This window comes from Sprattus sprattus (genome assembly GCF_963457725.1).
Source record: "Sprattus sprattus genome assembly, chromosome: 5".
Classification (NCBI taxonomy): domain Eukaryota; kingdom Metazoa; phylum Chordata; class Actinopteri; order Clupeiformes; family Clupeidae; genus Sprattus; species Sprattus sprattus.
Window position 1 is genome coordinate 643,663 of NC_137924.1, and position 12,116 is coordinate 655,778.

General features: G+C 46.9%; 1 protein-coding gene across 1 annotated transcript; it reads right to left on the reverse strand.

Annotated features, from left to right (window-relative positions):
- Positions 1–3,795: 3,795 nt before the first annotated feature.
- Positions 3,796–11,444, reverse strand: LOC308365757 (NADH dehydrogenase [ubiquinone] flavoprotein 3, mitochondrial-like). The gene is made up of 3 exons (XM_080839337.1): positions 11,187–11,444; positions 9,864–9,957; positions 3,796–4,145 (listed from the first exon to the last, which is right to left on the reverse strand). The coding sequence occupies exons 1-3, from the start codon at positions 11,229–11,231 to the stop codon at positions 4,003–4,005; spliced, it is 282 nt and encodes a 93-aa protein (XP_080695463.1). The 5' UTR covers positions 11,232–11,444; the 3' UTR covers positions 3,796–4,002.
- Positions 11,445–12,116: the final 672 nt, after the last annotated feature.

The window sequence follows — 12,116 nt, forward strand, 5'->3', positions numbered from 1 at the left end:
ATGGTCTTTTTGAAAGATGCAGACTTTTTCCTGTACCACTGCTTGAGGAAAGTGTCTTCTTAAAACTTGCAGTAGGTTTGAGAGTTGATTTTGAGTCCATTTCACTAATTTCAACCCAAAACGGTCCAATTAGCTCATCTTTAATAATACCAGCCCATACCAGTACCCCACCTCCAACTTGCTGGCATCTGAGTCGAAGTGGAACTCTGCCCGTTACTGATCCAGCCACGGGCCCAGCCATCTGGTCCGTCAAGAGACACTCTCATCTCATCAGTCCATATCACCTTTGAAAAATCTGTCTTCAGATAGTTCTTGGCCCAGTCTTGACGTCTTAACTTATGTGTCTTGTTCAGTGGTGGTCGGGTTTAAGCCTCCCTTACCTTGGCCATGTCTCTGAGCACTGAACATCTTGTACTTCTGGGCACTCCAGGTAGGTTGCAAGTCTGGAATATGACAGCACTGGATGATAATGGGTTCCTGGTAGCTTTACATATGATTCTTCTCAAATCTTTGGCAGTTAATTTGCGTCTTTTTTTCTCAACACGTTTCTTGTGACCCTGTCGACTATTTGCAACAAAACCTTTGACGGTTCTGTGTTCACGCGCCAATATCTTAATAATTTCAAGAGTGCTGCATCCCTCTGAAAGACTTTATACAATGTTTGTCTTTTCAGAGTCAGTTAAATCTCTTTTTTGGCCCATTTTGCCTTAGGAAAAGAAACTGCCTAATAATTATGCACACCTTGATATAGGGTGTTGATCTCCTTAGGCCACACCCTCCCTCATTTCACAGATACATAACACCTGATATGCTTACATCCAATAAGCATTCAATTTTATACAGCTTGGAGTTGGAAAATTTGCATAAAAATTATGATATGGTCAAAATACTCACTTGCCTAATAATTGTGCACACAGTGTATAGACACATACACACACTCACACACACACACACACCTCCGATATATAGACACACACACACACCTCCAATATATAAACACACACACACACACACCTACGATACACACACACACCTCCGATATATAGACACACACACACACCTCCAATATATAAACACACACACACCACCGATACACACACACCTCCGATACATCATACTTTAGGAATAACCCAATAAGATCTTAATCATACATCATACTTTATACAAGACTGAACCTAATGATATCTTAATCATACATTATACTTTAGACTGAACCTAAATGTGAAAATAATCAATTGTGACATTTATAATCAGAACAACTGACACATATATATATAAACTGACACATATATCTAGAAAATATTTCTGTACATATACAAATAAATACAAATAAATCGCTACATCCATAAATGTGTGTGTGTGTGTGTGTGTGTGTGTGTGTGTGTGTGTGTATGTGTGTGTGTGTGTGTGTGTGTGTCACAGTAAAGGGAAGACTCTTATTCACTACATCCATAACATGTGTTGTGTTTGGGTGTATGTGTGTGTGTGTATGTGTGTGTGTGTGTGTGTGTGTGTGTGAGTGAGTGACAGTAAAGGGAAGACTCTTATTCACTACATCCATAACGTGTGTTGTGTTTGGGTGTGTATGTGTGTATGTGTGTTTGTGTTTGTATGTGTGTGTGTCACAGTCAAGGGTAGACTCCTAATCACTACATCCATAACATGTGTTGGAATGTCTTCTATCGTTTTGACAAGTAACCGAATAAGAAGCGGGATAATGTATAGTCTTGATGTCATTATCGGAAAATAAATCTAGCTGCGGTCAAAGGCAAAAGTTTCAGTATTCTGCGGCTCTTGACGAGAGTAGTGGCATACAAGATAAAGACACACACACACTTCTGATGTACACTCTTGACGAGAGTACTGGCATACAAGATAAAGACACACACACACACACTTCTGATGTACACTCTTGACGAGAGTACTGGCAGAAAAGATAAAGACACACACACACTTCTGATGTACACTCTTGACGAGAGTACTGGCATACAAGATAAAGACACACACACACACACTTCTGATGTACACTCTTGACGAAAAAAAAGCTCAGCACCCAAGTTTTGTCACCGGTGTTAACAACCACTTTGAAGTGTCAGAGGAATGACTTTGTGTAAAAACAATGCAAAGCCGTACCACAGCTAAGGACGTGTTTGTGGAACTGTGTGACGCAATGCTGGTCTGTCATGGAAGGAATAACAACAGACGGTGCACCGTCAATGATCAGCATATCATTAAACCATTAATTTTACATCACTATTGAAGGAATCAGAATTTAAGGCTTAGAGTTAATAAGGATATGCCATAGTCAATAATTCGATGTATCTTATACTTAGTTATGATTGTAACTTTTATTTGGAGATGTGTGAGATGTAGAACTTCTGATGTGTAGTCTGAGGGGTCAAATAGCTCTCTCTTCCTCCCCGGCGTGATGAAAAGAAGAGGCGGATGAATGGGTAGGTGCCTCGGAAGGACAGATTTAGAGTTCTTTGATCATGGCTGGAGCTCTGACCCCCCTGTTCTGTGTGTGAGTAAATGGGTCTAGACTTCACGACTCCCAGGTCATAATTAGATACATATTCATGAAGGGATGGAGCTATGGGTCTAGACTTCACGACTCCCAGGTCATAATTAGATACATATTCATGAAGGGATGGAGCTATGGGTCTAGACTTCACGACTCCCAGGTCATAATTAGATACATATTCATGAAGGGATGGAGCTATGGGTCTAGACTTCACGACTCCCAGGTCATAATTAGATACATATTCATGAAGGGATGGAGCTATGGGTCTAGACTTCACGACTCCCAGGTCATAATTAGATACATATTCATGAAGGGATGGAGCTATGGGTCTAGACTTCACGACTCCCAGGTCATAATTAGATACATATTCATGAAGGGATGGAGCTATGGGTCTAGACTTCACGACTCCCAGGTCATAATTAGATACATATTCATGAAGGGGTGGAGCTATGGGTCTAGACTTCACGACTCCCAGGTCATAATTAGATACATATTCATGAAGGGGTGGAGCTATGGGTCTAGACTTCACGACTCCCAGGTCATAATAAGATACATATTCATGAAGGGATGGAGCTTTGGGTCTAGACTTCACGACTCCCAGGTCATAATTAGATACATATTCATGAAGGGGTGGAGCTATGGGGTGACGCCCCTTGGTTTAGGAAAGGATAGAAATCTGTATCGTCACAATGGCTGAATGACAGAAGAGAGTAAGGTAATCTACAGTGAAATGAGTGAAATCTACAGTGCCCTCCACAATTATTGGCACCCCTAGTGAATGTGAGCAAAACAGACTATGAAAGAATATGTCTTTGCTGTTTAGCCTCTTGGTCTTTCACTCAAAATATTCACAAAAATCTTACCTTTTCATTGAGGTAAAATTAAGAAAAAAAGGTACTGATGATCTTAAATAAATATTTTCCCCCAAAACATGTGTGCCACAATTATTGCCACCCTTAATTTGATGTTTTCTGCAGCATCCCTTTGCCTATACAGCATATATCTATCCCTCTCTCTTTCCCTCCCCATTCCTACTCTATCCCTCTCTCTTTCCCTCCCCCTTCCTACTCTATCCCTCTCTCCTTCCCTCCCCCTTCCTACTCTATCCCTCTCTCCTTCCCTCCCCCTTCCTACTCTATCCCTCTCTCCTTCCCTCCCCATTCCTACTCTATCCCTCTCTCTATCTCTCTTTCCCTCCTCATTCCTACTCTATCCCTCTCTCTATCCCTCTCTTCTTCCCAGCTCAGAAAATACACACCATCACTCTGGTCTTTGGTATTTAATAATATAATTAATTTATTATCATTCAAGTACATTAGACATGGGATCATAGGTTTAGTGTGTGTGTGTGTGTGTATTCAGTGGCGTGGCCAGAGTTGGGGCAGGGGTTTGTGTGTGTGTGTGTGTGTGTGTTCAGAAGCGTGGTTGGGTTGGTTTAGATGAGGGTTGGGGGAGGGGAGGTGTGTGTGTGTGTGTGTTTAAAAGCGTGGTTGGGTCGGTCTAGCTGAGGGCTGGGGGAGGCGGTATTTGGCCATCTCCACGTCCAGGTCGGCGAAAGTGTACTCGTCGTACTTATGGTGCTGGAGATTCCGGTAGGAGCTGTTATCAAAGGGCTCCGGTTCTAAAGAACACACACACACACACACACACACAGAGCGCCGTTAGAATACACAATACACACACACACAGGGCCGTCAAACTACACAATACACACACTCACTCACACATACAGGGCTGTCACTCACTTCATTAAATACCCACCTCGACACACACACACACACACACACATTCACACTCTTTTCCCAGTTTTATGACAAGTTTCATGCAAGAGTAACATCACTTTCATTCATTTTCTCGACACACACACACACACACACACACGCACACACACACACATTGAGGACACACACACACAAACACTGTCGTCGGTTCAGTGCCCAGAGGAACAGAGAAAAGAGAGAACAAGGAAAGAAAAGGAGATTGGAGTGCTCATCAACATGAAGAGGTACAGGAAACATTAACATTAGCGTTAGCATTAGCATAAACATGAGAGATAAAACAACACATTAGCCTTAACCAGTACAGAAAACATTAGCATTAACATGGACAGCTAACCAAGGGGAAAGATCTTAGCCATATCATGTACAGGTACATCATCATTAGCAAATAGCAAGCACTTGTGGCAATATCACAGTACTAAAAAAAAACCTTAGCGTTAGCATTAGACAATATCACAGTACTAGCATAGACCTTAGCATAAACCTTAGCATTTAGCTTTACCATTAGCGTGAACAGGGTACAGTAGTATAACCAGATATTTTAACATTAACAACTTTAACAATAACCTGTTCAGGCAGGTTCAACATTATGAGCCCAAAACACAGAGTTTGGAAGGATGGAGGAGAGCGCCTCTCAGACAGAGGTGGAAGAGAAACAGAAGTCCCTGTGTGCATCCAAGAGGTGTGAGACGTGTGTGTGTGTGTGTGTGTGCGTGTGCATGTGTGAGACTGAAAGTGAATGGTGATGAATGATTAAGAGCAGTGCATGCAGGTCTCAGGCAGAGCGACAGTCATGTTACTTAGCAACCTCCAAGCATGGCAGTGTGTGGCGTTGTTACGGAAATGTGTTAGAGCCATGTGTTGCCAAGCGATGTGAACATGATGTGTGTGTCATTTCAGAATTAGAAGAAGAAAAAGCCACGCAACGGAATGGATCTGTGTGTGTGTGTGTGTGTGACAATATGTGTGTTTGCATGAAAGTATGTGCCCGGGTGTGTGTGAATTTATGTGTGTGTGTGTGCAAGAGTGTAGGTGTGGGTGTGTGCGCACATGTGTCTGTATGCATGTTTGTCAATAGGGTCGTTTACATGTGTGTTTTTTGTAACCCGCTCTGACGGAATCGGTTTCGCGAGTAGGTGTGAAACGCTCTAAGGGAAACGGCTCTTGTTGTTAAGCTGTACCATGGACCGGAGTTTAGTCCGCTTACCTTGCCTTGCCTTGGGCATGCGCAAAGGGCGCAAAGGGGGCTTCTCCCACTTTCTCCCGCGAGACGACGATTGTCGATAATTGACTGTTAGGAAAGTTGTTGGCAAGCTAGCCAACATAGCTATGACAATAACATTACAAATAGGCATCAATGTCCAAGCGTGTTATTACAAGCTTGCTAACATCGCTGACTAGATGTCTTCCTAGCAGCTAAACTTAGCGAAACCTATTGAAATTGCTTACTTTGTTTATGACAAACTAGCGAGTAACACTCCCGCAAAGCGGATTACCTTTCACCACTCGCTACATGTTACATCGGACTTGCTCAAGCGGATTAACGACAGGCGTAGTCACCCTCTCTTGATCGGAGCAGACATCCGCCTAAATAGAAGCGGCTTACTTTTTTTCGTTTGTTACATGAGGCAATTATAGGCGGCTTTCGAGCCATACGCGGATTAAAAACCTCAAGTGCGGCTATATTAACACATGTAAATACGGCTAGTGTGTGTTTGTGAGAATGCAAGTGTGTAAGTGTGTGTGTGTGTGTGCCTGTGAATGCGCATGCAAGTGAGTGTGTGTGTGAGTTTGTGTGAACGCATGCAAGGGTGTGTGCTTGTGCATGTGAGTGAGTGTGTGTTTGTGCCTACACATGCAAGTTTGTGTGTTTGTTTGCACATGCCAGTGTGTGTTCGCGCATGCAAGTGCGTCTTTGCACGTGTGTGTATGTGTGTATCCATGCATCCGAGTGTGTGCGTGCGTGTGTGTGTGCACGAGTGTGTGTGTGTGTGTGCGAGCACGAGTGTGTGTGTGTGTGTGCACATGTGTGTGTGTGTGTGCGAGCACGAGTGTGTGTGTGTGTGTGCGAGCACGAGTGTGTGTGTGTGTACCCTCAAGGGCCTCCACGGCTGGAGTTTCTTCAGCTGCTGCTGCTGCTTCTGTGAGGACGGCTGCTGGGTCCACCAGCTCCTCCTCAGCCTCAGCCTCAGCCACAGTTTCAGCTTCTGCTACGAGAGCTTCAGGTTCAGCTACAGCTGCTGCTGCTATGAGAGCTTCGGCCTCCACAGGGGCAGCTTCTGTTTTGAGAGTTTCAGGGGCAGCTTCGGCCTCGACAGGGGCAGCTTCGGCCTCTACGGGGGCAGTTTCAGCTTCTACTGGGGCGGAATCAACGGGGGCGGCATCAACGGGGGCGGCATCAACCAACTCTTCAGAGGCGGCTTCGGCCTCGACAGGGGCAGCTTCGGCCTCGACAGGGGCAGCTTCAACGGGGGCGGCATCAACCAACTCTTCAGAGGCGGCTTCGGCCTCGACAGGGGCAGCTTCGGCCTCGACAGGGGCAGCTTCGGCCTCGACAGGGGCAGCTTTGGCCTCGACAGGGGCAGTTTCAGCCTCTACTGGGGCGGCATCAACGGGGGCGGCATCAACCAACTCTTCAGAGGCCGTTTCAGCCTCTATGGGGGCGGCATCAACCAGCTCCTCGTCAGCAGGTGCAGCTGCTTTAGCCTCCAGCCCTTCAGCCTCAGTGATGGCCTCTTTCATTGCTCCCACCACAGCATCAGTGGCCGCTTCTACAGCCTCCGACACGGCTTCAGTTACGGCCTCGGTTACGGCTTCGGTTACGGCCTCTACAGCCTCTGACACGGCCTCTGTTACGGCTTCGGTTACGGCTTCGGTTACGGCTTCCACGACTGCTTCAGTGGCAGTTTCCTGTGCTGGTTCTGGGGTGGCATCCTCTTGGGCGACAGCCTTCACCTCAGGCTTCCCAGCATCCTGTGACGCTGACTCCGTGTCTGAATCAGAGTCCGAGTCTGAGTCAGAGTCGCTGGAGGAGGAGGAGGAGGCGTCCTGATCCGCAGGAGCTGCTGCCATGGCAACCACAGGCTCCGCAGCAGCTTCACCAGCAGGTGCCGCCTCTGGAGTCACAGCTTCTACAGCTGCTGTCTCCACGGCAACCTCTGGGGTCACTGCTTCTACAGCCGCTGTCTCCACGGCAACCTCTGGAGTCACTGCTTCTACAGCTGCTGTTTCCACGGCAACCTCTGGGGTCGCAGCTTCTGTTTCCACGGCAACCTCTGGGGTCACTGCTTCTACAGCTTCTGTCTCCACGGCAACCTCTGGAGTCACTGCTTCTACAGCTGCTGTTTCCACGGCAACCTCTGGAGTCACAGCTTCTGTCTCCACGGCAACCTCTGGGGTCACAGCTTCTGTCTCCACGGCAACCTCTGGGGTCACTGCTTCTACAGCTTCTGTCTCCACGGCAACCTCTGGGGTCACTGCTTCTACAGCTGCTGTTTCCACGGCAACCTCTGGAGTCACAGCTTCTGTCTCCACGGCAATCTCTGGGGTCACTGCTTCTACAGCCGCTGTCTCCACGGCAACCTCTGGGGTCACTGCTTCTACAGCTGCTGTTTCCACGGCAACCTCTGGGGTCACTGCATCTACAGCCGCTGTCTCCACGGCAACCTCTGGAGTCACTGCTTCTACAGCTGCTGTTTCCACGGCAACCTCTGGGGTCGCAGCTTCTGTTTCCACGGCAACCTCTGGGGTCGCAGCTTCTGTTTCCACGGCTACCTCTGGGGTCGCAGCTTCTGTTTCCATGGCAACCTCTGGGGTCGCAGCTTCTGCAGCTACTTCTGGGACTGCTGCCTCTGTCTTCACTTCTTCTACTGCAGCTTCTGGCGTCACTGCTTCTTTGGTCACTGCTTCTGAAGCGGCTTCAGCCACTGCTGGTTCTGCCGCCACGGCTTCCACGGCTTCCACAGCTAGCGGTTCTGGAGCGGCTTCAGCCACTGCTGGTTCTGCCGCCACGGCTTCCACAGCTAGCGGTTCTGGAGTGGCTTCAGCTGCCGACGGTTCAACAGCCACGGCTTCTGTGGTCCCAGCTTCTGGAGTGGCTTCTGTGATGGCTGGAGGGGGTGGAGCTATTTGCGTTGCCGTAGCAGCTGCTGCTAAAGTGGGCGAGGCAGCACTAGGAGGGAGGAGTTTGACGGGGAAGGACACGGCCGTCTTATAGGCCAGCAGAGCGGCCCTCTCCTCCTCTCCCAGTGTTGCTACGGAAACCACGAGTGGAACAGAAAACAGCTTTATTGACAGTTAGTCCAACCTGAACCCTTACCCTGCTGCAGTGCAGCACTAACCTGAACGAGCCGCTAACACACTAGCCTTACGCTACTAATTAACACACTAACCATACGCTACTAATTAACACACTAACCATACGCAACTAATTAATTGGCTAGGGTTATAATCTCTTTTGAGAACCTAGTGTTTGCAAATACCACAATTCAAACAGTTAGACCTGTGTTACATAATTGGGTTCTCTGAAGATATAGTTAGTTGATAAATCCTTGACACATTCATGAAAAAAAACTTTTCAAATTCATCCTCTTGAGTGGAGTAGGAATGTTTAGTTGAGAACTAGGGTTCTGTAACCCCTGGTGGAACCAATCCTAGACCACGGGCCTGCGGGAAGATTAGGGTTAGAACTAGAGCTCTGCGACTCCTGGTGGAAGGCCAGACACCCAGCCTGTGGGAGGATTGTCAGTGGGGTTATCAGTACCGAAACAGGGCCAATAGAGGGGTAACAGAACTGACACCGGGCAGATAGAGGGTTACAGAACTGACACAAGGAGGATGGGAGGTAACAAAACTGACTCCGGGCAGATAGGGCAGATCAGTACTGACACAGGGCAGATAGGGCAGATCAGTACTGACACAGGGCAGATAGGGCAGATCAGTACTGACACAGGGCAGATAGGGCAGATCAGTACCGACACAGGGCAGATAGGGCAGATCAGTACTGACACAGGGCAGATAGGGCAGATCAGTACTGACACAGGGCAGATAGGGCAGATCAGTACCGACACAGGGCAGATAGGGCAGATCAGTACTGACACAGGGCAGATAGGGCAGATCAGTACTGACACAGGGCAGATAGGGCAGATCAGTACCGACACAGGGCAGATAGGGCAGATCAGTACCGACACAGGGCAGATAGGGCAGATCAGTACTGACACAGGGCAGATAGGGCAGATCAGTACCGACACAGGGCAGATCAGTACTGACACAGGGCAAATAGGGCAGATCAGTACTGACACAGGGCAGTAATAGTAACGCCGGGGGACAGCGTACAGCAGTACTAGCATGGAAGAGCAGGGGGGTGGGGGCCGCACTACTAATACAGTGGTGGGGGGGGGGGGGGGGGGGGGGCACACTATTAATACAGTGGAGAGGGGGGGGGGGGGGGGGGGCACACTACTTATTCAGTGGAGGGCCAGGTGGGGGCCACACTACTCATACAGTGGAGGGGGGGGGGGTGTGTTAATGACAGCAGGGTTAAGGTTAGGGGCGGGTCTTACTGGCTCTAGGGGGCGGCGGCTTCGTCTGGGGCTCCTCTGGTTTGGTGCAGAGGGCAGCAGCATGGGGGCGCCTCAGGAGGGTCCATGAGACTCCCTACACCCACACACACACACACACACACACACACACACACACACACACACACACACAGAGTTTACTTCTTTATTTGGATTGCATAAATAAGCACATTTCAAGGGAAAATCCAAATTTGGCTAAGAGGAAGTATGAAATTGCATTCATAGTTTCAGTCTGTATTGTGCATTACGGATTAAGGTAACACATGCGCTTCCAGATGAAGAGGCTACCAATTACTGCTGATGTAGAGAGCACACACACACACACACACACACACACACACACACACACACACAAACAATGCTGATGTAGAGCAGTACTTTGCGAAGTGTTTGGCCCTTTTCTTAGATGGACCAAAGATTTGCAGGCCTCGCACACACATTCTTTGCACATGACCTAAGCTACCAAAGATCAAGGCAATGACTGTACATGAGTAGCCATAGTTGGTTAAAACAGTACTTAATGGTATTTGAACAGTTTTGATGCATAGCAGGTGTCCGTGTAAGCGTCATAAGAGCAACCAATTTCAATTATTGTGATCGCTTTGTTTTCTTCACACACACACACACACACTCAAGACACACACACACACACACACACACACACACAGACACACACAAACTCACACACACACACACACACACACACACACACACACACACACACACACGTGATTAAGGTAAGGTAACCTTTCAGGCAGCGTGATGTGTGTGCCTCTGTCCACACATAGTTTAAAGGTAGATTACCGGGGTACGCAGCGCTAATGATGTATAACTATTCACACAAGCAGCTCCATTCATACTCTACAGAAATTAGTTGGTTTGCATGAAGTTAATGGTACCTATGCAACAAGTTACAAGTACCAATTCAAACTCGCATTATATGCCGTTTTATTAAGAGACCACTTCCTGCAGTAAATGGACAGGCGTGCCTAAGGAGTAACCGTTAAGGTTAGGGACCGTCTTCTATAAGACATCTCAGTCTTATTCACGGAGAAAAATGTGAACTTGAACCGTGATCGCGTTTATCCTTAATCCTCGGTAACCTAGGAGCACTAGGTGCTAATGTCAGCTTACTAGCTAGCTATCATAGCTAACTAGCCTCAGAGGAATGTCTAAAGGACAAAGTAACTACGGACACGTTCATTTCCTTTTTCGCGTAATATTGATGATAATGACACTTAGTAATACAGTTCTGCAACACAATGACAAGACACCTAAATTATCTTTTACACGTAAATGAGTTACCTTGAGCGACCCAAGTCGTCCTATTCGGAGGAGGGACGTCGCCATCTTTGCGCTCTCAATATTGTGGTCCGTACAGCAACACTTGGTAGGAAGAACGTTGTTCCCCAAAACTTTAATTACAACCACCCCGTGACAGAGGGGTTCCAAGGGTTTGCAGCGGTAATACGACTACCGCAAGAATATACGATAGATCTAATTATATGTTTGACATTTTAATTATTTCATTAGACACTCAAATACATTCTCAAATATATAGCATTAAATGTTAGTCTGCTATTCGGACGAAAAGTTGTTGACGTCTGTGCTCAACAGCCAATGAAATTACAGACCGCCTTGCGTGGTCCTGGGGCATTGAGTTGATTGGCAAGAGTTTGGCATGACTCGGTCTTTAGCAGTTTTATGATAGCCGGACAATGTACGAGTCCACATATAGGCCTACAGTAGAAGACAGCAAGAGGCCAGGCCAGATCACACCTTTAAAGAGCTGTATACTTTACTTTACTTAAGTGATTGAATGTTCCGCATATCTACGGCACGCCTATACCCTCGTTGGTTCAACAAAATAAAAATAAGCTTGTATTGATGATGTATTTTTATTAATTTAATTTACAATTGTTTTATAATAGTATCAAGGAAAACTTGATTCTAATTCTACATTATATTCAACTTTATTGTCATTGCACAGAGTACAAGTACTGAGACAACGAAATGCAATTTAGCATCCAACCAGAAGTGCAAAAAAGCAATTAAAGTGCAGAGTATGTGCATATGTGTAAGGGGAATAAGTGAATAAATAAGATTTTCTAAAACTGATTGTTCAAATCCTTGATTGTGATTGGCTAAAAACCGTTGTAAAATCCAGCATCCAGCCCCTCTGTCTGAGTGACAAGCTCGTGCAGATGGGTGTGAACGCCCACCTTGTATCCTGGG